Below are 26866 nucleotides of genomic sequence, written 5' to 3'. Positions count from 1 at the left end.
TTGGCCACGACAAGGCAGTGATCCATGAAGGGGGTCAATTCTCTTACTGCCTCCCTAACAGCATAAGAAGCTTGTTGCCACAGACCAAAGGTCCATCTACTTCTGCATCCTGTTTCCTCACAGTGCCCAACCAGATGCTCTAAGGAAGTCCACAGTAAGGAATGAAGGCAATAGCCTTCTCCTGCTGTTGCTCTCCAACAAATAGCAACACATCACCTCTGAACAGGGAGGTCCCACTCAGCTATTATGGGAAAATAACCATCTCCTGCATTGTCTTATCTCCTTTTAAAGCCTTTCTAGGGTCCCCCTGAAAGTCACTGCACATGAAAAACAATCAAAAGAGTGAGGATTCATGTGCTGGAAGTATTTCGCATGAAAGGGCTTTCTGCTTATGTAAAGACACACCTGAATTCTGAAGTTTCAGAGTCCAATGAAGACTGCACCATGCTCTTTTCTTGAAGTTCAGATCAGCTTTGTGCTGATTAACTTTGAGGTTCTACTGCATAGTTAAGCCGCTTAGAGATTTTTCTCACAATCAAGCAGTGTATATGAATTTTGTTAAAATAATAATAGGTAACAGAAATAAGATCACATTGGAAAATACGGTGGTTTCTGCTCTGTTTACCCCCCCCCCCCTCTGTCTGTCATGCCATTAGGATGGGGAGGAGGGCAGGGTGAGCAAGTGAGAGGAATCAGTGGCTATAGCAGTAAGAAACTGTTCGAACCACTAGTTGTCTTGCGCTGCTATCACTCTCTCTAGCCACCCAAAGACCATGTAAAGTTCCAGGCATCCCCAGACTTGGCCCTCCAGATGTTTTGGGACTACAACTCCCATCATCCCTAGCTAACAGGACCAGTGATCAGGGATGATGGGAACTGTAGTCCCAAAACATCTGGAGGGCCAAGTTTGGGGGTGCCTGAAAAACTACTCCAGGCACCCCCAAACTTGGCCCTCCAGATGTTTTGGGACTACAACTCCCATCATCCCTAGCTAACAGGACCAGTGATCAGGGATGATGGGAATTGTAGTCTCAAAACATCTGGAGGGCCAAGTTTGCCTATGCCTGCACTACACCAGCCCAGATGAAAAAATGAGAGGAAGAACAGCCCTACAGCCACAGCAACCTCCACTCCCTGGGTCACCTGCCTTCTTGCTCCAGGTCGCAAAATAATTGAGGATGGCTCTGCACTATCCAAAGATACAGTAGATGCTGCAGAGATTGCAAAGAGCCCCCTTCCCTTCTTCATCCTTCTTGTCTGTCTTGTGCGAGGTGAGGGGCTCATGTAGCTGTCTGGAGTGTTTGCAGGTCGCTTTGGATTGCCATGGGCGACATAAAGACAGTGACAAATAAACAACTGCGTTCAGGACAGCTCAGTTGGACAGCTCAGTCGCGTGGTGCTGACAATGCCAAGGTTGCAGGTTTGTTCCCTGCAGGGGCAGCTGCATATTCCTACACTGCAGGGGGTTGGACTAGATGATCCTCAGGGTCCTTTTTAACTCTACAGTTCTATGATTCTGTGACTAAGGAATGAGAGCTCACTGAGGTCTGTGGTACGCCAGGCGCTGTTGGGACTACAGCTCCCATCATTCCTCACATCTCGCCACCTTATCCGGGGCTGATGGGAGTTGGAGTCCAGCAGCATCTTGAAACGCTCTCCCCGCACCCCCTGCCCTAACAGTACTGCCCGGAAAGGGCTCCGTTTTAAAATAACGGCGGTCGCTTCCCCCGGGTTGACTCTGAAGGGAAGAGACGCGAGCCCTGCCCTCCCGAGGAGCGAAAGGGAGGCGAGCTCCTTGGGCCGCCTCTCTCCCCTCAGGCCGGCTTTTTCGGGTGGGCGAGGCTAGGCCGCGCAGCCGGAGGTCTGGGTGGGCGGTCCTCGGTTTCCAAGGGAACCGGCTGGAAGCCGTGAGCGAGCGGTCGCGCGCGCGCCCGGGGCTCCTTCCGCTAACCGCCGCTGTTGTCGTCGCTGCAGCTTCTGCCGCCGCCGCCGCCGCCATGTTGATGCTGGGCCGCGGGCTGGACGCCAGGTAACGGCTCTGCGGAGAGGCAGAGGGACAAGCTCCCGTCCGCCTTGGCTGTTGGCCGCAAAGCGAGGGATCTTCGCTGACCGAGGTCGGTGGGGGGAGGCGCGGCGAACAAGGATGCTCGCCTTGGGGTGGACGGGGGGGACGCGCGATGGCCGCGCCCTCCCCCTAATTGGGGGTTTCGGGGAGGGGAAGGTGAGACTGACTCGGGGATCCCCCCACCACACCCATACAATGGGTCCCCGGGTTTGTGTCCTAACAAGCAAGTAGCCCATCCCCTTCTCTTCATCCCCGAGTGTGGCTCGGCAGCGGGGGGGGGGGAGGCACTCTGCACGCGCTCAGGAACCCTGCGCGTATTTTAGAGTTCGGCGCTGAAATCCTTCGGGGCGCGTATTTGGGAGGTCCCGCTAAGGGGCCGAGGAGCTAGATTCAAAGCTCCGCAGCAAGTTCTCCTTGCGCAAATCCGAGCGCGATGGAAAGCTTGGAGGAGAAACGAAGCCCGGCCCCAGTCTCAGGCGCCCCGTCGCTAAAAGCACCCACCCCAACTTCGCTGTCGTTGCGCCTGCTTCGAAATCGCCCTCGGGAGATGTAATGAATGACTCATTCTTTTCTCCATTCCCCACACACGTTCTAGATACTATGGAATATGTGATCGTTCTGGGTTTTAGAAAATGAGCTAAACTATTTTTGCAATGCAGCTCGAATATGTATTTGAAAGGTTTGTGCCCATAGCCAAGGTGGCGCAGGGAGGCAGCTCCCCCTCCCCATCAAGTAGAACAATAGATATACTGTACTTAACTAACTTAGTTCTGCCCCTCTCCCCAAATCCTGGCTACGCCCATGGAAAGGTTTTTAACCCATCTTTCAGGGCACACAGCCCTGGTACCTCCTGAAAATACATTTGCAAAGTACACGTGCACACCAGCAGCAGCATGGTTTAGCAAATGCAGACGTGAATAAATTTGTTTTCATATATTAATAGCCAGCATTGAAAAGGGCATACACCACTTGGTGGGATGCGGGGAGGCTGTTCCAAAGGTGTGGGGCCACCGCTGAGAAAACTGCCCCTAGTATTCACCAGCGTAACAGCTCTTGCTGGCATTCAGGTTTTTGAATCCTGTAATACTTGGGCATGTTCATACAGGTAACTGAAGACTTGCTCTGAATATATTGTTCATCACTCAACTCCCAGGAACATTTTTATTACTTCCAGCAGATAATCAGATGTGGCATTTGGGGAATCCCAGGAGCTGGGGAACCTTGGGACACCTATATTCCTATATGCTGTTCAAACTTGATGGAGGGGGAAGTATACTTGAGAAAACTATAGAAGATTAACAGCAGCAATAGCTCAGTTATGAGCCCCAAGTTGGGGAAAAAGATAACCTTCATTGCAGGGGGTTGAACTAGATGACCCTTATGGTGACTTCCAACTCTAGAATTCTATGAATCAATGATATTCACACTAAACACTTACCAATAGAGTGGATTGTTGTTTTCTTCTCTTCAAATGAACTGAGATCAAAATAATTGTTGTAGTATTACCAGAGTTGTATTACCAGCTGTTGTTAATGTTGCCTGACCATAATGCTTTAACTTCTTTGTCTAGGGACAACCAGACTCGTCAAGTACGAGAATCTGTGTCAAAAGTGGAAAAACACTTTGGTGAATTGTGCCAAATATTTGCAGCATATGTACGAAAAACTGCCAGACTGCGAGACAAAGCAGATCTTCTAGTAAATGAGATTCATGCTTATGCAGCTACAGAAACACCAAGTTTAAGGAATGGATTGAAAAACTTTGCAAATGAGTTTTCCAAACTTCAAGATTATCGCCACGCAGAGGTATACAATGCACTTCATGGTGGAAAGTTTGTATTTTAAATTATAAGCTATTACTTTTATTTGCACTTATGACTTTATGCACTTAAGAATAAGAGGTTGGATCCAGAGTATGTTAGTTGTGCTAAGGTCCTATGAGACAAGTTAGTCTGAACTTTTTCACATTGATTTCAGGGGGATTCAAGTGCATCTTTTCTTGCTCTGATGCAGCCCAAGGAAACCACTGAATCCACTGATCAGCTAACAATATAAATACTGGGGAATTAGCAGCACTACTACCCCTTGCAAATGACCGTGGCCATTTTTGAAACTGTAGCTGCAATGTACTCATGACCACCTTGAATCTGTTTTCATGAATTGTGGTATATAAGTATTTTAAATAAAATAAACTCCTGCCATGATGGTAAAAAACTTTTGAAAAAAGGGCAGTCAGGTGTAGGCTCAAAAACAGGTTCTGCATACTAAGCTGATACTGCTCCTCTTTTTCCTGTTGCCACTTCCTCCCCCAGTTACAACACTGCTCTTCCATCTTGCCATTTTAAAATGATTATTCTGTTCTTATGTGCTCTTTTCTGAACTGTGACCTGTGTTCAACACTGTTGAGATGAGTGCACACCCTGCACATTTTCCCCTTAAAGAATGATACAGTTGCTAGTTGGGTTCTTAGGCTTGGAAAGGCAAAGACAGGTTGCAAAGCTGATATGACTTGGAAATGTTTCCAGTAATCAAAATAATAAATGTTAGTATCTTGCATAGATCTAATGCTACTCTCATGACAGCCGTTTCTTCCTGTTTTATTTTTGATCATCATAATTTATAAGGTGCTTAAAATACTCCTAAGCAAAAGAGCAAAAAAAGCACCTGCCTTATTGGCTTCAAATCTAATAAACACAAAAAGAAGAGACAAGCGTTCAGATAGCATGTGTCACATCATGATTTCACTTAATAGCCACTGTGGTACAAGATCCAAATTGCAGCTAGTCTATGAAGGTGCATGGAGACATCCTTGCTGTCTTGCATTTCTTAAAATGGTCATGTTTTATAGTTACACAAATTGCCATGCCATTTTCTGCTTTTCCCCTTCGTATCATCCAGCAAACTTTTCCTTGCAGAAATACCCCGTGTTTGAAAAAAAACTCATTTAGAAACTTTAATCAAATTGAATAACTAAATCTTCAGATGATGAGGGCAAATTTTACCAGATGGTACTGAAAGTTAATGACACATTTATTTACCTGTGTTTACTTTGGTCGTGCTTTATTACTGTAAATGGGAATGAGGGGAACAGTATTAAATGTTTTCTTTCCTACCCTGCTTATTTTCTTCAATATTTCAAAAAGACAAGTGTAGTGAGTGTTTTGAGAGATGTCATTTGTATTTCAATTTATTCTTTCAGCTAAAAGGCAGATAATTAATCCACTGTATTTTAAAGTAAAAATGAAGGTGTAATTTGTGAGATACTAAAACCAAAACTGATTTTTCTTACTGCAGAACTGTAGTATGTTTTTCCTCTTCCTTAGTTGTGTGTTTGAATTTTCTCAAAACCAGTTTTAAGACTGATTGCCAAAATTTAAAGTTAAAATAATACTTCATTGCTCCTCTTTACAGGTAGAAAGACTTGAAGCAAAAGTTGTTGAACCTCTGAAATGCTATGGGACCATCATAAAACTTAAGAGGGTAGGTGATGGATTTTGTTTTCCATTGCATGTTTATTTTCTTTTCGAGGAAGGTAAATAACTAAGCAAGTTCAACTGATGCTTCTGATCTCATAAATTAGTATTTCAGTAATCAATTGTTGGTAAATTCAGCAACAAAATGTCATATCAATAATTAAACTTTACACACCTGAACATAACACTAAAACCTAAGGTCATCCAATGAAGTAGAGTTAGACAGCTTCATGGAGGATATGGTTGTCAGTGGCTATGCTACCCGAATGATCAAACACAGTATGCCTCTTAATATTGATTGGAAACCACAGCAGGAAAAGGCTGTTCTGTTGACATCGTGTCATGCTTTTAGGACAGCACAAGAATGATGTGAATCAGTTAGTAATCTAGCAACCACATTCTGAACGAATGCAGTTTCAGAATCCTATTCAAAATGCAGCACCAGAGGCAGCTCTTGCGTTTATGAGACTGAAATTCAGAATACACACAGTTCCCGCTATCTGCATGCTCTTTATACCAAAATTCACTTATCCACACATAAAGAAATATGCCCAAACCTTGCTATATGCTTGGCAGATTCACGTATCTGAACAGCAGCTTACTTCCTTGTATTTGGGGGTTTGCTACTCAGCAGTTCCCATTTTCTGGCAGAAACCATGGAGAGAGGGAGGGGGAATGAGATCAGACGAATCAAAGAGCAAGAAAAAGCAGATAAATTAGGGAGCAAGAGAGATCATACAAATCAGTTTTTTGCTTTGTATCTCTTTTTCTAATTGGCTGCAGCAATTTCAGGAAGAAACCATGGAGACATGGGAAAGAGCACACAAATACCTCATTAGAAGTGTATCCATGGGAAATATTGAAAAGCTATAGGCCTGGAAGTGGGAAATTACCACCGATTTAGGATTGCCTCCCATGCATTTAAGATGATATTTTATGGAAAGATAGTGCAAATATTGCCATTAAGAATGGGGGGAAATGGGAGTTCTGTTTTCAACCTTTCGTTGCCAGTTATAAGAAGAATCAAGTTTTTTTTCTTGTTTTCTTTTACTTTATTATCTTTTATTTGGCAATTGCATATATTCTGTGTTATATTGAACTTTGTCATGTGATATCTCATTAAGATTGTCTTGTATTAATCCTAGTATTATATGGATACCCACAGCATTTCTTGAAGATTAGAGAACCTTTTCTTTAGAAAAACCCATCTCTGATTATTTTTATTATATATTCATTTGTATCCTGCTCTACTACCCAACAGGGGCACAAGACAGCTTATAGATAAAATAGGAATTTCTAAGGACAGAAAAAAATCATTTAAAAAACCAACATTAATAGAATCAAAACTATATATGTAATCTAGTAGCATACAGATAATGTCAATAAAAGCACAGCACCAGTCCTGTCATTAAAAGCAGTTTCCAGTTCATAATCCCGTCTCGATTAGTAGTCTTAACTTCCAAGACCTGGTATTGCACAAAATGAATAGCTAGTGTGGTAAAACTGCTTTGACTTGAAGGCTAGTTATCAGGAACTCAAATGAACAGAAATCTTTTCTGTAAAATCTTTAGACTTTGAGTGTGTCCCTATATATGATTTCAGGAGGATCTCAAAGCAACTTTATCAGCAAAGAATCGAGAAGCAAAACAGCTCTCTCAGCTTGAAAAGACGCGTCAACGAAATCCATCAGACCGGCACATTATTGTATCCTTTGCAAACAAGTGTTCAGCAGCTTTCAAATATACGCTTTACTAGATGACTGTTGCAAAATTTATGTGTGTGTGATATATGCCTCTCCAGTGGAATTTCTTCCACCTAGTGTGTCCCTAAAGCAGTGGTTTTCAACCAGTGTGCCTTGAATGATGGTTAGGGGTGCAGCAGGCAACGCTGGCCTCTGTCCCTCTTTCCTTCCCTCCTCCTCCTGATGCCCTCTCACATCTCTGCTTCCTAAAGGCTTGCACAGCTGTTTGTTGCAGTGGCCCCGGCTACAAGCTCCCCAAGCGAAGTGTGTCTCTGGGGCTGGCCAGGGATGCTGGTTGGCAGGAACTGAGGCAGCCTTGGAGTAAGCAAGGGAGCTGAGCCAGCCAGTCTGTCAGTCCTTGCTGTTGGGAATGGGCAGACAAGTGGAAGACTGGGCAGGCTGGCACTGGCCTTTCTTGCGCTTGCTGTGTGCATGGCCTGCCTGGGAGCTGAGTGACCGGTGCTGAAGGAGAGCCCTTCTGCCATGCAGGCCCAGCAGCGTCCACTGCTGCCTCCTAAGGTAAGGTGCTGGCCTCATATTTACCTTTGACCAGTCTCCATTGGGCCACTAAGATTGGGGACATCCTTTTCCCAGCCCCTGTGAGGCAGTGTGAGGAGGCAGCTGTCTTTGGGGCAGGGGAGTGCAGTTTAGAGACCAGGGGTGGCAACACTGACTGCCCGGAGGGCTTCCAATAAGAGGGGAGAGGAGAGGAGGAAGCTGAGGGAACACCCTGCAAGGGCGGGTGTTTGGAAAAGGGTGAGAGGCTGCCAGCTCTGCAGCCTCTGTGCTCCTGGGCCCCACAGGGAAGCTGCAGAAAGAATGTAGTTGGTCAAGGGAGCCGTGGACTCAAAAAGGTTGAAAACCTCTGCCCTAAAGTATTCTGGCTGATTGATAGCAACATCAGAAGATAGCATTACAGTGGTACCTCGGGTTAAGTACTTAATTCGTTCCGGAGGTCTGTTCTTAACCTGAAACTGTTCTTAAACTGAAGCACCACTTTAGTTAATGGGTCCTCCTGCTGCCGCCACGCCGCCAGAGCACGATTTCTGTTCTCATACTGAAGCAAAGTTCTTACCCCAAGGTACTATTTCTGGATTAGCGGAGTCTGTAACCTGAAGCGTATGTAACCTGAAGCATATGTAACCCGAGATACCACTGTATTAAAAAGGAGTTGTCTACCAATGAAGCTCCTGAGAGGAAAACAGTCTTCTTTCTTAGTTCCCTGTTTTGTTATAGGTTCTAGATTTTCTTTTTTAAAATCTATCAGAAATTCATTTGAATTCCTAAGAGACACTGGGAGCCAACTGAGTTATTTGTATATAGATATGCTTTTATGTCTGTAGAATACCAGTGTGTTATCACTTTCCATAACTTAAAATATTTCATTTACTGCAAACTTCAGTCACAGGTAGGTCTTCTTTTTTGGATGAAATATCAGATTAAATTCTACTATTGTTAATTATGTTTCATCAGTTATTTGTATATCAGCATCCCAGCTGTACAAGTTACTGTATCTTTGTTACAATCATTATGGTGAAGCCTATAAACACCAGGTGTCATCAGCTGCTCTAAGGCTCTCAGTTTAACAAATCATGTTCTTTTCTGGTAAAACAGCAGCTTGGAAAAGTAGATGAAGAAGTATAATGTAATGTTTATTACATTATTCTGTTGCTTAAAAAAATACACGCATGTGGTGGTCAGCTTGTTTTGGCTTCAAAAAATTTGTTAGGGAAAAAGGCAAAAATGCTATAAATTCAATTATAAGAGACTTTAACTTCCTTTCTGGTGTAGGAGACAGTAGTGTAGCAAAGGTCTTTGAGACAGTACCATGTTAAAGTGCCCTGAAATTCAGCTCTGACTTGGTTAGGTGCTTTTTAAAGTTGTAAACAGAAACCTTTACCATTACTTTGATTGCTACAGCATTTTCCACACTATTGCCTTACATAGAGGGCAGACTTCAGTTGGTGTTATTCCACTGATGAAAGACATCCATCAGAAGGGGAGGAAATCGATTTCTGGAGATTCCTCCTCCCCCTTTTGTCTCACAAAATCTCCTTCAGACTCCAAGCCTCTGGAGATTTGCAGGGGCTGTAAAGAGAAATGATTTCAAACTGCTTAACTGTTCCAATTGTTGGATGTCTTCCACCAGCACAGTAACCCCAAATTGTATTCCACCCAGAGTTTATGATCATCTTAAAGCAATTTTAAAAAAAATCCTTTATTGGTATTAGCAGCATTTTCGCATGTGAGCCATTAGACCAGTTATTTTCCAAACCGTGGAAATGGTAGCTGTGATGCAGTGTAACACATGATCTGCTTTGGAGGTCTGAACTGGCAGTTACTGACCAATAAAGAGATCTTCGAAAACTCAGAACTGTGAAAAGGGCAAGTTTCCTGTTAGGGATCATTAGGAAAGGGTTTGAAAATAAAACTGCTAATATCAGAATGACATTAAACAAATATATGGTGCAACTGCACTTGGGGATCATGTATACAGTTCTGATCACCTCCTCTCAATTAGGGTATTTTAGAGCCTTAAAAGTTCAGAAAAGCTAAGCCAAATAGTCATTGGGCTGAAATAACTCCCTATGAGGAAAGGTTGTGAATGTGCGTCTTTAGAATGAAGAAAATTAAGGCAGTGAATTGGCATGACCAATGTCTATACAGTCATGCATGAGGTATATAAATAGAGATGATGATGTGGAAAAAGTAGATGGAGATGTTTTTCTCCTCTCAGCACTAGAACCCAGGGTCATCCAATAAAGCTGAATGGAGGAAGATTAAAGACAAACAAGGGGAAGTATTTCTTCATACAGCACATAATTAAACCATGGAATTTGTTATCACAAGCTGTTGCAACAGCCACCAACCCAGCCAGCTTTACAAGGGGTTTACACAAATTCATGGAGGATAAGGCTAGCTGTGATGTCCAGTATCAGAGGTAATATTTCTCTGAGTACCAGTTGCTAGGGAGCCCAGGTACAAAGAGTGCTGCCGTGCTCATATCCTCTTTGCAGGCTTTCAATGGGCATTTGGTTGGTCACTGAGAGAACAGGAGACTGGACTAGATGGGCTTTGCTCTGATCCAGGGGAGCTCTTCTTATGAAATACAGTGGTGCACAGATTAATAGCTTTGTTCTGAGAGCTACCACTATAGTGGTTCATATTTCCAGGGCATTCTAATTAATAGTGTCTGTTCAAAATTATAGGAATAACATCTATTTATCATTTATATTTAAAGGCTGAAAGTGAATTACAAAGAGCTTCATTGGATGCCACGCGGACAAGTCGGTACTTGGAAGAAACCATTGACAACTTTGAAAAACAAAAAATAAGAGATATAAAGGTGTGTGTGTATAAGTAAAGGTAAAGGTACCCCTGCCCGTACGGGCCAGTCTTGACAGATGGGTTGTGCGCCCATCTCACTCAAGAGGCCGGGGGCCAGCGCTGTCCGGAGACACTTCTGGGTCACGTGGCCAGCATGACAAGCTGCATCTGGCGAGCCAGCGCAGCACACGGAAACGCCGTTTACCTTCCCGCTAGTAAGCGGTCCCTATTTATCTACTTGCACTTAGGAGTGCTTTTGAACTGCTAGGTGGCCAGGAGCTGGGACTGAGCAACGGGAGCGCACCCCGCCGCAGGGATTCGAACCGCCAACCTTTCGATCGGCAAGCCCTAGGCGCTGAGGCTTTTACCCACAGCGCCACCTGCGTCCCTAGTGTGTGTATACTCTAATATAAATCAACAACCTAAAAAATGGCTCAGGGAAAGAGCCATTTAGATCGTCTATTTAATATTCCTTCACCATTTATTTTAACAAACATTCATCTGCTATTGGGGACCAACAGGTCCCCTTGTCCTAGCTAGAAATAAATACAATTTCAAAATGACTTGTTTCACATAATAAAATTTACTTTATATCTCCTTTTAAAGTTTTCATTGGTATATCAATAAAGCACACAAACTGTTGGGGTACATTGGACCCCATGTTGTTCCCTTAAAAAAAATGTAGAGAGAGCATTATTTCTTTTGTGACACAATTGGAGCAAAGCTATAAACCACCAAATAGACAATCTTCCTTGTGCTATCAGGAAGATAGCACTAGAGAAGAAAGCAGTACAAAAAAGAAGCCCAAAAATGCCTAGATAGTATATAACAGAAGGAATATAGCATATCCTCAGGAGCAGGTTTTGGGGCTGCAGGGGGGGAAGAGAAGGGTAAGTCCCGTTCCACAAGTCTGCTTGCACAATGTTGAAGACAACCCATTACAAATAAGAAACTAGTGTTGCAAGTTTGCACTTATAAGAGTGTTTACTCCTGTGTCAAGATAATGCCAATCTGAATCAAAATTAACTCCCTAGGGTAAAATTTACTCCAGGGTTCAGTAGACTGCTGTGGTGTTTTTTTAAGGGTTTTGTGTGTGCTTGCACACAGAGGAATGTACAGACAAAATAAACTAAACAGAAAATCCACTCCACTGCTCTTGAAGTGGTATACTTGCAAAAAAATGGAATTACAGTACAAGCAAAATGCTAACATTTTTCAACTACCCAATTTTGAGATATTGCCGAGGATAGAATTGACTCGTTTAGCTTAGGCCTTTGGCAGATTTACTTTCCCATTCATTTCAATAGGGATAAATTGAGACCTCTGATTGTTTAGTTTCAGAAATGGAAATGATAATGAAACATCACAGGACAACTGACCCCATAACTGTGGAGAACTATGAAGCAGCTCATATTGGCTAATTTTTAAGAAATATTTTGAGCAGCTGCTGGAATTCACAGGAGCCCTAGTGGGGCACCAGTTTGCCCCAGTTGGTGGGTAAAATGAGGTGTCAGCTTGTACTAGAACGCTAAAGGAAAGTGTAAAAACTGTAATAATTGTATTTTTAGATAATACATGTTGCAGTGTAGTATCACAGCCCACTCACAGCTAGTTTCTACTTGTTATAAAAATAGGCAAAGCTGTTCCAGTCTTGTGCAGAACTTAAAAAATCGAGGGGCCAGAGCAGTGTACTTCTTGTTTAGTTAAGAATTTGGTCAGGTTCCTAGCACTAACATGCTGTTTATTAATTGTAAGGAACAAGGAACTTTGTGGGTGATTAAACAGGAAAGTAATTCTTACCATGCAGCAGCTCCCTGAGCAACAGAAGGGGAAGTGCAGTTAGGTTCAGGTAGGAAATGCTAAAACAGTGGAAGGCTTCTAGCCAGAATGGCAAGGGGTGGGGTGAGGGAAAAGTATCTAGAGCAGGGGTCTGCAACCTTTAAGACAAAAAGAGCCACTTGGACCCGTTTCCGAAGAAAAAAAAACCTGGGAGCCGCAAAACCATTGCGACATTTAAAACAAATATAACACTGCATATATTGTTTCTTACCTTAATGTCCAATCTGACAGCGGGTGGGAAGGTGACGTCGGGACGGTGCGTGACTAACGCACGCACCGCCCCCATGCGACGTCACAGCCAGTACAGCGCCTGCCACAGTGGGGAGTGTCGGGGCGCACAATGCCTCCTCCCCTCGCTAGTATCCGCCCCGGAGCCGCGGCAAAGGTGTAAAAGAGCCACATGCGGCTCCGGAGCCGCGGGTTGCAGACCCCTGATCTAGAGAAAGACAAAGTACTTGGCTGTATGCAGAAGTGAGCTGGGACTTCGTTGACCTCATATAGGCCAATACAGTGGTGCCCCGCAAGATGAAATTAATTCGTTCCGCAAGTTTTGCCGTCTAGCGAATTTTTCGTCTTGCGAATTAGTATTTAGACAAAGGAAACAAAGTCGCGAGACGTTTTCGTCTTGCGAAGCAAGCCCATAGGGAAATTCGTCTTGCGAGGCAACTCGCAAACGGAAAAACCTTTCGTCTAGCGAGTTTTTTGTCTTGCGAGGCATTCGTCTTGCGAGGTACCACTGTACAAGAAAAGCCTTGGCCTATGAAAGGCTGCCAGTAAGGGCTGCTATGTAATGATCCATATTCTTTTTATACAGATTTTATTAGGCTACCAGTCTTCATACAGTGACAGTTAGTCTGCCTTTATTATAAATATAGAGCAGTTACTGTAACACTTTCTCCCTTCATTTGTTTTTAGAATATCTTTTCAGAATTTGTAACAATTGAAATGCTATTCCATGGGAAAGCCTTAGAAATTTACACTGCTGCCTACCAAACTATACAAAATATTGATGAGAATGAAGACCTAGAGGTAAGAAACATGATGAACTTCTAATGTACTGCTGTGCAGGGTTGCTGGTTTTTGTTTTGCCTACACAATTTACACAATATTTAATGTTATTGAGGCATATCTGTGGACCACTTTAACTATGAGCACCTTACCCAATATGCACCCATTTGACCCCTTAGATCAGTGGAATTGGCACATAGTGTGGCAGCAGCTACATTTTGGAACTCCCTGCCTATTGAGGTCAAGCAAGCGCCTTCACTGTACTCTTTTCGGCGCCTGCTAAAAACATTCCTGTTTAGACAGGCTTGCCCAAAGGCTTAAAAAGTTTTAATGTGTTTTAGCATTTTAATGTTTTAAAGTAGGGTAATTTTTTCATGATTTCACGGTTTTATCTTTTGTAAACCGTTTTGAGGTTTTGTTTTTTTACAATCAAGCAGTGTATAACTTTCATTAAATAAATAAATAAAAATCTAGTCCTCATGCCATTGGCAACTCTTCAGTGAACTTCAGATAACTGAAAGTCCTTAACAATGTATTCAGCCGTAATGAACTAAATGAAGCCTGTGCTAGTGACAAGATTTAAGAGCAATTTTAGATCTTAACTTATTAAGGTAGAATATTTACTAAAGCCCCTGTAGTGATCAGCTGCAAGGCTTGGTCTATTCTCCCTTAGGCTACCATTTCACTTCATGGTAAGGCATAGTTTAAAAAAAGAAAAAGAAATTAAGACAAGTTTGGAGCCGTAAAGGCAAACACCATTTAGCTGTATTTTATCCCCGCAACCTTGCCTCAGACATCCACTCCAGCAAGTTAACTACTAGAATTTATGCCAGTATCTGTTGGCCATAAGGCAGTAGCACACCTGTTTTCTAGTTTGAATGTATGCTAGAAAAACCCTCTGGGCTCTATATAGCAGGGCAGGCTAACCATTTTTTTGCTCCAAGTTGCATTAATCCTTGGCCAACCCTCTGGAAGCTGCATGTGAGTTTGGCTCTTGCACATACAAACAGCCACTAATTCATGCAGATGAGGTGAGGAGAGGGCTTATTACCCTTTGCTCATTAAATGATGAGGAGTAATCTGCATCCCCATAAGGGCACTGGGCACCATCCACTGCCTCCCACATGCTGAATCTTTCTTTTTTTAAAATAAATAAAAATTGCTGCTGCCACAATCAGTATCTTGCTGAGGGCAGAAAAATTTTGTCTGCCAGATCTCTGCTCTAGGTACCCATGCTGCACCTTACCTAGTTCTTGAGGAGCTTTATAATTGGACAAACTGTGAAGCTTAACAGGACTGGCCAGTGTCCCATATGAACTATGTACACTCTTAGACAACACACTTCAGAATCATTTGCAAGGTGCTGAGGCTGTGGGCCAGACATGCACAGTGTGTTTCCTTGGGTAACAAACTGATATAGAAAAGGTTCACAGCAGGTAGATTTGAAAACCCCTGGCCTCCTGTGTATTCTGAACACCAACATTTATTTAACAGATGTTTCGGAGTTCACTTTATCAAACAGAACATCAGTCTCGTTTGGATATTGTCCGTGCAAATTCAGAGTCTCCCCTCCAGAGGACTGCTTCATCCAAATCTTGTCCTGGAATAGTTCAGGTTGGTTAGAAAGCTTGAATGCTTTCCTTTAGCTACATTCCATGAAATATTATTAAATTAATGAATTAAATTTCCTCCCTTTTTGATTTCCATCAACATATTCTCTTCTCAGAGTAGGAAGACCTTCCTTCCTTCCTTCCTTCCCTCCTGAACTTTTGTCACTGCTACTTTTACTCACTATGCAAGCAATTCCTGGTGCTGACATTTGTTCAACCAAAGGTCTATGGTGCTACAACAAAGCAGGGCAGGCAAGGGAGGAGGAGCTGGTTAGACCAGCAACTTTTGACACCACTCACCCACCTCTCACACCACCTTCCCAAAGGCCAGTGTCTCACTTACCCGGCTTTGGGAAAGCAGCATGGAAGCTGGCGGGGGGAGTCAAATATGAAGCTCGCTCCCACCCCACACACATGCGTGCCAAGGCAGTGTGCGGCCTGCAGGGTAAAAGTTGGCCTGCCCTCAGTTAGAATTTTACAGGAAAGCTCACCTGCATGTTACGCCACACCTACTGGAACCTGTTTGAGCCTTATATGATCGCCTGCCAACCATACACCCATACTGTATACAAAAATATTTTTTTTTTAAAAAACAAGATACTGAATATATTTTTTAATGCAGATTGACTTCATTGACTAATGCTTTTTTTGGTTGCAATTTTAAAAATTCTGATTTGTCATATTCTGTGTAGCAGATTTCCAGAAATCCATTGAAAAAGGAGGAGGAAGATGAAGAGTATGACAATGAGGATGAATATGAAGATTAGCATTAAAACCACCAAGGAAGAGAGCACCTTTGAGACTAGAAAGCGCTTCCCCTGCAAATTGTTATTTTTCATTGTGTTGCTGCTCGGTGATGGACACAATTAAGACTTTAAACTACAGTAAAGAAAGAACTGAACACTGTTACCTGACAATTATGATTTTTTAATGGTATGAAATTTAATGGTCCACTAAAAGTAGATTCAGCAATATTAAAGTTGTGTCAGTGAGTTTAGTTGTTTCAAGGGATTCAGAGTTCCATAATTATGGAAGACCTGGATAGCTGAGTTGGTTAGAGCATGGTGCTCATAACACCGAAGTTGCAGGTTCTATCCCCATATGGGAAAGCTGCATATTCCTGTACTGCCAGGGGTTGGACTAGATGATCCTCAGGGTTCCTTTCAATTCTATTTCAGAATACATTTTGACTTCATAAACTACCTTCATAGAAAAGATAGCCCCAATCCCTAGCAACCAAGTTAATCTTCTGTTTCCCAAAGCATGGAAGCAAATTAAGCAGCTGGTGGAAATAGACAGCACTGCTTTGTTCATTCACTTTGTAATCTAGTGTTCTCATAAAGGTGTCACAAAACATTCCAAAATTTTCATTCTCCGACTTACCATATTCATGGAGTGTTAAATTGGGTGGCTAGCATACAGGTTTATGTGCCTATTCTTACTTGAGGTTTTTCCTAACATCCTGCCCCATAATCTTTAACTTAGTTATAGCTGCATCAATGCAGATGACGGCATAAAATCTGCATCAATGCAGCAGTTAAGCTGCTTCAGTATTCTTTGTGAAAGTGCCTTCAGTATTACAGAACTTCTAATTTACATTTAATTTTATTTTCCTTGTAATTCCTATAGGGATACAAAATGCAAGGCAGCTGATTATTTGGGGTGATTTGTTTTCTTTTTATTTCAGATGTGAGGAACCTTGGCCTTCCAAATGTTGCTTCTACTGGCTATGTTTGCTAGGGCTGGTGGGAACTGCAGTTCAGCAATGTCTCAAAGGCCAAAATTTCCCCACACCTGCCGACTTTTCTTCATAGCAGCATTTCTACATTCATTTTTTATTATCAGTATTATAAAGTCTAGTCTTTCTGCATGAATTTCAGTTCTGTCATTGACTTTAAATACAACTATATTATGGCATTATCTAAGCCACTGGGAATAATTACAATAAATAAATACTTGTATTTTTCACAAAATAGCATTTTTCTTCTGTCAGTAATTCTTAACTGTGGCCTGCAGAACAGAGATGGACTTGGAATGATACAATTAAGAGGGTAAAAAGCTGGAAGACTTTTCTGAATGTGACAAATGTAAAACTCGCCTGTAAAGGAACCATAGTGAACATTACAACCATCTCAGTCATATGCAGGACAACCAAGCAGCAATACTCACCTCTCACTCATTCGTAGCGTACTATGGTTATGCAGTGTACTACAGTGGAGTGTAGGGATGATCGATGGTTAACCCTCCAAAACCACTGGGGTTGCTGTACACCCTTAACAACCATTAAAAATATTTTTTGAACAAACGAAGCAATTTGTACTCCATCCTCAACAGTTAATGTGTTCAGTTGTCTTGGAAGTGATCTATCTTCCCCCTACCCCTTTCAATTTAAAACAAAACCCCCACACTAAGTGAAGTTATCAAGTCTATTTTGCACTTACTGAATGGGTAAGTAAAATTAATTAGGTTCTATTCTTTTCCAGCTTAATGAAACACAATAGAGAAAAGTTCAAGTTTTACTTATATACACACACACACCTACAAAGCACTGCAGGGGTCAGTTGGACCCCACGAGTAAGGCTTCTGCTCCAAATTGTCCTTGACCTGATGGAAAGGCTAACACTCTCATAGTTCAAACTTCCAAACACTGCTTTTTTAGATGTAATGTAATCAAACCTAATACATGCATGAAATTGGAATCTGCATGTTAGAACTATGAGATTATAGATTATACCTGTTCCATTAGTAGCAGCCCAGCCTAGGCATTCTGGGGGTACTGTTCCTGATAGCCCAAGGAGAATTTAGATTAACATAGCCAGAACCAATATACTTTAATAGTTTGTGTGTTAGACTAGTTTTTAAAAAATCTCTTACTAGGTAAAAATTTAAAGGTGTCCTCTGGCCCCAAATGTTGAATACTGTCAAACTTTGTATGTGCTTTTCAAGCATCCATCCCCATGGTGGCTTCAATGTGAAATAAGATGGGTTGTCTGAAGAAAATGGTTGTCTAAAGAAAAACAAACCAAAACAATGGCATGAAATATAAAAAAGCAGAGAATGGAAATCTGGCCTTCTAGATGATGTTGAACTACAACCAATCCTGAACTTTAGCCATACAGGCTGAGGCTGATAGGAGTTAAGCGTCCCACCGGTTTTACAAAGTAAATGGGGATTTGCTACCAGCTAGTCAATACAACATCACAAATGGTGCTGAAACTGGCAAATATCCAAGGAGAGGAATAAACCATCGCAATAGCAATTTGCCAGAGGTTTGCCAAGCTTTTCGTACCAGTGAGCACGTTTTGAATTTTGAGAGTGTGCTGTGGGAACCAGTCACAAAATGGCTGCCATTGGGGACATGGCATAACACAAAATTAGACTAGAAACCCCATCAACCTTAGGCTTACCACAAGAAGTCAGCTATGCCCTGCTGGTCCTGATTGTGAAGATCACCACAATACTGAATATACACTGATGCTGTTGCTGTCTAATAACAGGGAGCACAGCTCAATACCAAGAAAACTATACAAGGTGGCCACACCACACTCACTCTCATCTCACAGAAAACACTTATTTATTTCATACAATTTATACACTGCTTGATTAAAAAACAAATCTCAAAGTGGTTTACAAAAATATAAAATGAGGAAATCAAGGAAAATTCACAACCATACTTTAAAAGATAATAAGTTTAAATATTAAAACAGAGGTAAATTACCTTGAGGTAATATTAAAATTACCTCAAGGTAATTTAGAAGGTACTGTACATTCTGCCACATAACTTTCTTTCTGAGAGGGCTAGAGACCTGCTTTTTTTCTGAAAATGAAAGCTAAGACTCTGGGGGGCACTTGCCTGGAGACACACACAAAATCCTTTGCAAATGTCAGATTGATGACCCCTGCATTTTAATATTGAAAATGCATTATAACCTTGAAAAACTCCATCTAGTAGTGCTTCCTCAATTTTCATTGTAGGTATGCAGTTGAAAGTAGTCTGCGCTAAATATCACAAAAGACTACAGTTTGAAGAAGACCCAAACAAAAGTGTTGTGCAGAGAGATATGGAATAGAAAATGGCTACATTTCCTTTTTTCAAAAAGATCAATCAGGAAGCTCGCTGATACCAACATCATGGGAGTTGAAGTTTGGGGATAATACAACTTCCCTTTAAACTCTTGCTTTTACATATTCATCCAAGCAGCCTTTTCATTCAACAGACTGTTTCTTCTTCCCTGGATTTTTTTTTTTAAAAACACTCCATAAATCAGTAGTATGAGGACACCCAATTACAGTGGTACCTCAGTTTAAGAACTTAATTCATTCCGGAGGTCCGTTCTTAACCTGAAACTGTTCTTAGCCTGAAGCACCACTTTAGCTAATGGGGCCTCCCGCTGCCCCCAGAGCACGATTTCTGTTCTCATCCTGAAGCAAAGTTCTTAAAAGGGTAAAGGTACCCCTGCCCGTACGGGCCAGTCTTGCCAGACTCTAGGGTTGTGCGTTCATCTCACTCTAGAGGCGGGAGCCAGCGCTGTCTGCAGACACTTCCGGGTCACGTGGCCAGCGTGAGAAGCTGCATCTGGCGAGCCAGCGCAGCACACGGAACGCCGTTTACCTTCCCGCTGGTAAGCAGTCCCTATTTATCTACTTGCACCCGGAGGTGCTTTCGAACTGCTAGGTTGGCAGGCGCTGGGACCCAACGACAGGAGCGCACCCCGCCGCGGGGATTTGAACCGCCAACCATGCGATCGGAAAGTCCTAGGCGCTGAGGTTTTACCCACAGCGTACGATAGCTGCGCTCCCCTGCTAGAACCTCGAAACAAAGTTCTTAACCCGAGGTAATATTTCTGGGTTAGCAGAGTCTGCAACCTGAAGCGTATGTAACCCGAGGTACCACTGTACCATTATTCAAAAATTTGGGAAGCCAAGTGGACATGAAAATATGCATCTTGGGTTGTTTAACCAATAGCCCTAGAACTTCAAGAGATTCAACTATCTTCTAGTAGTACCAATATATTTCCTGTATAGCCTGTAATTTGTACAATTTATAGAGGAAGACACTGCCAAACTACAAGACTGGTTCTTATTAGGGCTGTCATACGCTAATGGGTGTAAAAAAGCAATATACAAATTAACCATCCACATATTTCATTTAGGTACATTTATTTTAAAAGAAATGCTAAGCTGAAATTAATAAAAAAACATTCAATATGCCATTGAATGTTACAGACAAGAATCCAAAACTTGCATTCAACTTATTATTTATATTCAAGAGTAACTAACAACCTATGCTTTCTAACAGATGCAACTGCACTGCATCAAACAGCTTTCATTTAAAGCAATTAACTATTTACAAATAGATGGATGTTTTGTCATCACTTTCCAAATAACAAAAACACAAATCTAGTTTTATTCTATTCATACTGCAAACATCTTCACTTTGCCTCCTAGGCATTTTCACATCTACCCAAAAGTTAAACTAACTTTGCGGTTGCCAATTGGCCTGTCATTTAATTCATTAATAGCAGCCACTGCCTCATTATAATTCATCATGGCAAGAATAGCTTCACCAGAAGACATTCCATATTCATTGCGCAGAATAGAAAGAGATTCTGGTATGATTTTATAACCGTGGAAGAAATCCAGAATTTCATTAGGAGAAGCCTGAAACGGTAAATTCTTTAATTTAATCAATGTGACACGACCTGAGGCACCACTAGAATTATAGTCAGGCCTAAAGTTCCCTTCTTGAAAACTTCCAGGAATGCCGTCACCAGGAGGCCCTCTAAAAAGATCAGATGAGCCGATAAAATCATCAGACGGGTGTCTATAATTAGACAGGTGCTTTAAGTTCCCATGCAAAGAGGATCCTTGTGAACCACTGGGGTAAAAATGTTCACTTCTTTCATATGTATGGAGATTATCCTGTATCTTTTCATTTGATGTTGATGAAATATTAATACCAAACTCTTGCATTTGTTCCTCAGAAATGCATCTTAGGAGTACCTCTGTTCCCAAAAACCGCCGGCGATTTAAGCTTTCAGCTTTGCGGGCTTGTTCTTCAGTTCTGAAGTTGACCAATGCTTCCCCAAGTCCAATTCCTTTGTCATCATAAAGCAAATAAATGTCACTGTTATCAATATTAAATCCTGCAAAAAACTTCTGTACTTCAACATTTGTCACATCAAATGGAAAGTTTCTCACATATACGCAGGTCTTTAAGCCAGAATATTCATCTCTATCACTTCTTTCATTTGCATGGTGCTGTCTCTCTGGTGGTACTTTTGCTTCAGAAGATCCAGTTAAGAACAACAGCTTTTCTTTTGAAATGGGAAAGATGAAAATCGGCTGGCCAAGCAGTTTATCCTTGTGAAAGGTCAATACAAACTCATACACCTTCAATGAGTCACACAGCAGAATTGCATCTTTCGTCTTTGCATCGCCTTCTGGCTTTAAAAATATAATAGGACTGGCAGTCACACCTGGATGCCCAAAGAACTTTATCAAATCTTTCTTCTCAACAGTAGGTTGGAGATTTTTAATGAGTATATAATATTCTCTGTGTTGAGGACGAGACTGTGTCGTAAACCTCTGTTGTGGAGACCTTGACCGGGTGCGTGCCACAACCCTCCGTGGTGGTGACCTTGACCGGGTGCGTGCCACAACCCTCCGTGGTGGTGACCTTGACCGGGTGTGTGTCCTTACCCTCCGTGGTGACCTTGACCGGGTGCGTGTCCTTACCCTCCGTGGTGACCTTGACCGCTGGTGTGCCTTAACCCTCCCTGGAGACCTTGAATGGGCACGTGACAAGCCCTTCCCCACAGGAGACCTTGAATGGGTACGTGATGTAATCCTCCCTGCAGGAGACCTTGAACGAGTGTGTGCCATAACCCTCTCTGGAGACCTTGAACAGGTGCGTTTTCTTGAGGACAAATAGTCTGGCTCTCTTCGTGAATGCTCCCTGCTTGAAGAAAATGCTTCCTCATTCAAATGATAACTGAAATGTTTGGTATTGACAGGACTGCCAATCTTTCCACCAAACTTAATCCATGTTCCTTTACCAGAGGTTCGTACAATAATAAATCTTGAACCCATATACTCTCGATCACGTTGAAGCCCTTCTGTGGCATCGCTTAATGTTGCAAATTTTACCACGGCGTCTCCATTATTTTTACCATTAACTTTTCTCATGGCTACTCCCTCCACTTGCAATCCAGAGAAGAAATTGCGTACATCATCTTCTGTTGCAGAATAAGGCATACCACGTATAAATAGGTACACACTTGGAAATGGCTCTTTCTTAGGCTGATTATAGTTTGGTTCCAACATATCTGTATCACTGTTTCGAGATCCATTTGAACGGAACTCATTCCCCAACGGATCCATGGAACTACTGCCAGATTGATACATTCCTTTATTAATGGCTGCAACTAAATTTGAAAGATTGCCAATTCCAGATGCGCCTGAGTTAATGGAACCTGCTCGTCTTCTCCTACTAATTTCTATTATAGTCTGCATTTCTGTCTTGCTGCTAAGAAAGAACTCTATACGTGAATCCTTGATAAATCCTCCAGAATAGCTCATTGCTTGTCGTGCATCTTCATCTGTTGCAAATATAATGAAAGCTTCCCCCTTTTCTCCTCCAATGATATGTACACCTCCATCAGGAATATTCAATCCTGAGAAGAAGCGGCGAATATCTGCAGAACCCGCAACAACAGGAAGCCCCTGTAAACGGATGACTACCGCCATTCTGAGCTCAGCCCACAGCAATAATCACCTGTAGACAAAAAGGTATATGTGATAGCAAGCCTTTAGTACACTGGGAAAGTTAAGCACTACAAAATAAAAAATAATTCCTTCATCTGGAATAAGAAACCTATTTTAGTGTGAAAGTTTATACACTATTCAATCTGAAATTCCGCACTGTTCCAACAGCATTCCCCATTTTAAAAGCAACAATATCAAACATCACTCTTCTTACAATCTATAATAAGACATAGCAAACCTTTCACAGAATATATTCTAGACAACTGTGGTCCCATGTTCTTGCCATGCAACAGCAAAAGTCAAGAAAGATCTGTGATCAAAAATGTCTCACAACTCTCTAGCAACTTACACAGAAATCTTAGATTTTCAGACATTTATGTTCTATCAGTAGAACTGCCCACCTCATAATGAATCAAATTTCAGTCATCCTTGCCCCATGATCAGGATATTGAAATGCACATCTTTTCCAGTCACAAGTCTGGGAGAAAAAACCATCATCTCAGATCAGACAAAAGAAGCATTAAGCTTTGAAGCTTACCTTTTTTTTCCCCCACTCTAGAAGACCTGATAAAGTCTGTGAAATCAATTTAACTGTGGAAAGAAAATGAAACATTATTAATGGTCAAGAAGCAGGTTTACATACTATGCTGTGTTACTGTGGTATATTCATAATCATGGTCAACATTAGTAAGAAATCAAGATTGGTATTCTTGTGTTAAAATTATTTCCCAGTCCAGAGTGGCACAAAAATCAAAAATAACCAATCTCAACTGAACAATGTTTATGCCAGTGTATCCATTTAAAACAGATTCCAACAAGTGAAGAAAATAGTTTGAAATCAGTCTTCAAAAGATCCACAGACAGTTGGGTGGAAGAACCCAAACATTTCACTACCTGTAGTTATAGAAAACTGAAGTCCCACACAAAAATAGGAGTCGGCAGTTGTTCTTAAATTCTTTTCAGAAGAGGGTGGCAAGATGTTCGCCTGTAGTTTAATTCGTTGTTGTAAAGATGACCATATTGGAAGAAAAACCCAAAAATTAAGTAAATTCGGGAAAATATACTGCTTATGCCCATTCCAATTTCACCACAAATGCTTGTCATTCAACCACAAATCCAGAATACAATATATTCTGTGATATCTCTTTAGAGCACTAGAACATCACGAAAGTTAAGGCACTCAAATATACTGACTTACATTCATAAAACATTTTCACGGCGCTTTCCAAGCCAATCTTTTCACAAATTCCATCAAATACATAAATATGAAGCAACAGAAACTGGGTAGCCCAAAACCGGAGGTTCAACTGAGTTCAATGAAACCTACTCAAAAATAAATGTCCGAATTATCTAGCATATATATAGGAACGGTGCAAGAACCCTATTCATCTATAACTGATCCACATGACCAAGAAAGCAAACTATGAAATCTTATTTACTTTAAACTTGATTTCAGTAAAGTACATAGAAAAGGCCTACTTTATTTCACCCCCTCTGCAAAGATCATAGACCACCAATCTGGAAGTTTCTAACAAGGGCTTTTTGAGAAGTCTGAATAGTTCTCTAAAAGCACTATCAATATCATACTGAAATCAATGGCAGTATTCTAGTCAATAGGGATTAATAACATCTCATTACTCAAAAGGCTAATATCAAACATTCTTCTTATATGTTGTTATTGTTGGGAAGCAAGAACAAGAACATTATAGCCTACTGAATCAGGCCAGTGGCCCATCTAGTCCAGAATCCTGTTCTCACAGTGGCCAACCAGATGTCCTTGCAAGCAGGGCATCAGTGTAAAAGCACTCTAACAATGCTAGAAAACCAGCTAAAACTGTTCTAAATACTCCTAGGTAACTCAAGATCTTACACCAACACCATGGATAAAATCCACCATGTTTTTGCGGGGTTTTTTTTAAAGACAACTATAAATTCTTTTTCAGTCCCAGCAGAGACCTCCAAAGCAAGTAGACAAGTCTTCACCGCAAGGCAAGCTTTTACTTCTAGAGCCCCATCCCCCAACAATAACAAAAAATGAAACAAATATTAACAATTTACTGTAGCAACTCTTAGTTATCAGGTGTGGACAAGGCATATAAAGATTTAGATGAGTAAATAGAATTTAGATCAAAAAACAACTAGGGGAAATGGAGAAGCTGCAAAGTGTTTTGTATATCCGCAAAATAGTTATTCCCAATTAAAAAAAACCCGTAAGTACTTTACTCCTGTGCAGTCCTTGTTGAGAAAGAAGCTAACACAAAACAAGAATATAGATTCCTACTAAAACAGGCACTTCTAACTCCTATCCTTAACTGTTCATGATAATGATGTTACTGGAGTACTGTAGTGTCTAGGCTATTCCTTCCCAGGGATTGGTGCATGATAGAACTCAGGGACATCCTGACAGAGCAAAAATATACTTTGTACAGAGTATGTGAAGTGCAGAGAAGGCATGTCATCCTGAGCAACTAGCATTCTTCCTTTTCTCCGCGTAAATGCTGGCTAGGCGAAATCACACCACCACAGAACATTTCTTGGCCAGCCATCAAGAACCATTTCTTAAAACAAGCTGTGAATGCGGTCGGCATCTCCTTAGTCCTCCGTGGTTCTCCCATACCAGTTCCTGTACATTCCAATGCACTCCCAGGGATGCCAGCGGCAGAAAGGTCCAGTGGGTTCCAAGGGATTGCTATTAACCAACCATCCGAGTACGCGTGGGAGAACAATAAATTCTGTGGCTAGGAGGACAAAAAAGAAAAACCAAAAGCCATGATGCCCGTCACCGGGTATGAACTGGAATCACCAACCGGATCAGCCACTCCTAAGTCAGAGCTGTAATTGGTCCCCACGCCGGAATGATTTCCGTCCACAAAAAGAACTGTGTCCGTTTGAAGGCAGCATTTTGTCACCGCACCTACTACGCCGGAGTGGGGAAGACATAGGCGCGGCCTCCCCTTACAAGCAGCCACTAGGCTCGCCCCGTCACCGGCTGCCCGCGCACCACTGAATACCTTTTAAGTTATCACCCACCGGGGTATCGCTCGACCCCTTTTACCACAAGGGAGAGAAGCACAGTAAGGGGCAGGAGGTGTTTCTGCAGCTTAAGAGACTCATTACCGAGAACACACAAACACGCGTGCTAACACACAAACACGCGTGTACACATACACACGTGCGCGCGCACACGTACGTGTGTACACACATACACACGACCACCCTTTAGCGCTACTAACCAGGCCTGTGTGGGGCGAAAGGACCCGGAGAGCGCCCTGGCTCCGCGACTTCCCTCAACGGAGGGAAGGAAACAGCGCAACCGCTTTGCTTTCGCTGCTGCGGGAAAACTCGCCAGACCCAACGGCGCGGCCTCTTCCGTACGGCCTCGCCACGTCCGCAAGCGCGCCTCGTCGCGGCCCGCCCGGCTACACCAGCTGAAACACGCGCAGTACTCTCTCGCCTCCAACAGCAACAACGCTACTCTCCCCTCGCTCTGCCTCACAGAGGGTGAGGCCCAACTGCAAGGGACAAAATGGCAGCCGCCTTCCTCTCCGTCTCCCTCAGAGAACGGCTACGACGTGCGCAGGGAGGGGGCGGAAATGGTTCTGCGGCGCAAGCGCACGCGCACAAAGAGTCCCCCGGAAGCCGCCCGGCAACCAGTACGCATGCGTCGGTTGCTGTGCAGGAAACTCGAGGCTTCACCAATCATTTTGCCTTGTCGTATCTCTTCCTGTTAGTATGGCACATGCGCAGAAGAAGTAAGTAGGGAAATCCAAGTTCTTGCGCACAGTGTTGTTTCGATGAAAAGGAATTCGAGTGTAGAAATACAGCAGCTGAATTATTATGTGTCTTCATTTCCACCTCTAGTTCAGAAATCAATCTGTGCCCTTTTTGTCTCCTGCCAATTTTCGTTTAACTGCAGCTAAGATAAAAACTTCGCGCAGTTTTTTCCTGTCTGAAATCGAATGGAAAATAGGAGTTGGGGTTGGCTATTCCGGTTTCTTAGTGTTTGTCCAAAAAAAATTGGTGCTTGTCTAAATTTT

At 42.3% G+C, this 26866-nt stretch overlaps 2 protein-coding genes across 6 annotated transcripts; one reads left to right on the top strand and one right to left on the bottom strand.

The window, feature by feature from the left end:
• The first annotated feature begins 1885 nt into the window (after positions 1–1885).
• On the top strand, positions 1886–17037 carry CIBAR1 (CBY1 interacting BAR domain containing 1). The gene is made up of 9 exons (XM_028736529.2): positions 1886–2029; positions 3636–3870; positions 5476–5544; positions 7140–7241; positions 8681–8686; positions 10520–10624; positions 13360–13473; positions 14947–15066; positions 15758–17037. Exons 1-9 carry the CDS (start codon positions 1998–2000, stop codon positions 15827–15829), a joined length of 855 nt encoding a protein of 284 aa, XP_028592362.1. The 5' UTR covers positions 1886–1997; the 3' UTR covers positions 15830–17037.
• Positions 17038–18619: 1582 nt separating this feature from the next.
• Positions 18620–26414, bottom strand: RBM12B (RNA binding motif protein 12B). Of its 5 annotated transcripts, none has more exons than XM_028736521.2 (4): positions 26063–26414; positions 23724–23814; positions 23368–23420; positions 18620–22839 (listed from the first exon to the last, which is right to left on the bottom strand). In XM_028736521.2, the coding sequence occupies exon 4, from the start codon at positions 22809–22811 to the stop codon at positions 20523–20525; it is 2289 nt and encodes a 762-aa protein (XP_028592354.2). In that variant the 5' UTR covers positions 22812–22839; positions 23368–23420; positions 23724–23814; positions 26063–26414; the 3' UTR covers positions 18620–20522. The 5 variants fall into 5 exon arrangements, with proteins under 5 accessions (XP_028592354.2, XP_028592357.2, XP_028592356.2 ...); XM_028736524.2 differs by having other exon boundaries at positions 18620–22841; positions 23371–23420; XM_028736523.2 differs by lacking the exon at positions 23724–23814.
• Between the last annotated feature and the right edge of the window lie 452 nt (positions 26415–26866).

Source organism: Podarcis muralis, chromosome 8 (genome assembly GCF_964188315.1).
Source record: "Podarcis muralis chromosome 8, rPodMur119.hap1.1, whole genome shotgun sequence".
Taxonomy (NCBI): Eukaryota; Metazoa; Chordata; class Lepidosauria; order Squamata; family Lacertidae; genus Podarcis; species Podarcis muralis.
This window is presented reverse-complemented; position numbering and strand designations above follow the sequence as displayed.

Coding starts and splice junctions, on each gene's coding strand:
- RBM12B (XM_028736521.2), bottom strand. CDS start 22,811: ATGGCGGTAGTCATCCGTTTACAGGGGCTTCCTGTTGTTGCGGGTTCT.
- CIBAR1 (XM_028736529.2), top strand. CDS start 1,998: ATGTTGATGCTGGGCCGCGGGCTGGACGCCAG. Junction 3,871..5,475: donor AAGATTATCGCCACGCAGAG/GTATACAATGCA, acceptor TCCTCTTTACAG/GTAGAAAGACTTGAAGCAAA. Junction 13,474..14,946: donor ATGAGAATGAAGACCTAGAG/GTAAGAAACATG, acceptor TTTATTTAACAG/ATGTTTCGGAGTTCACTTTA.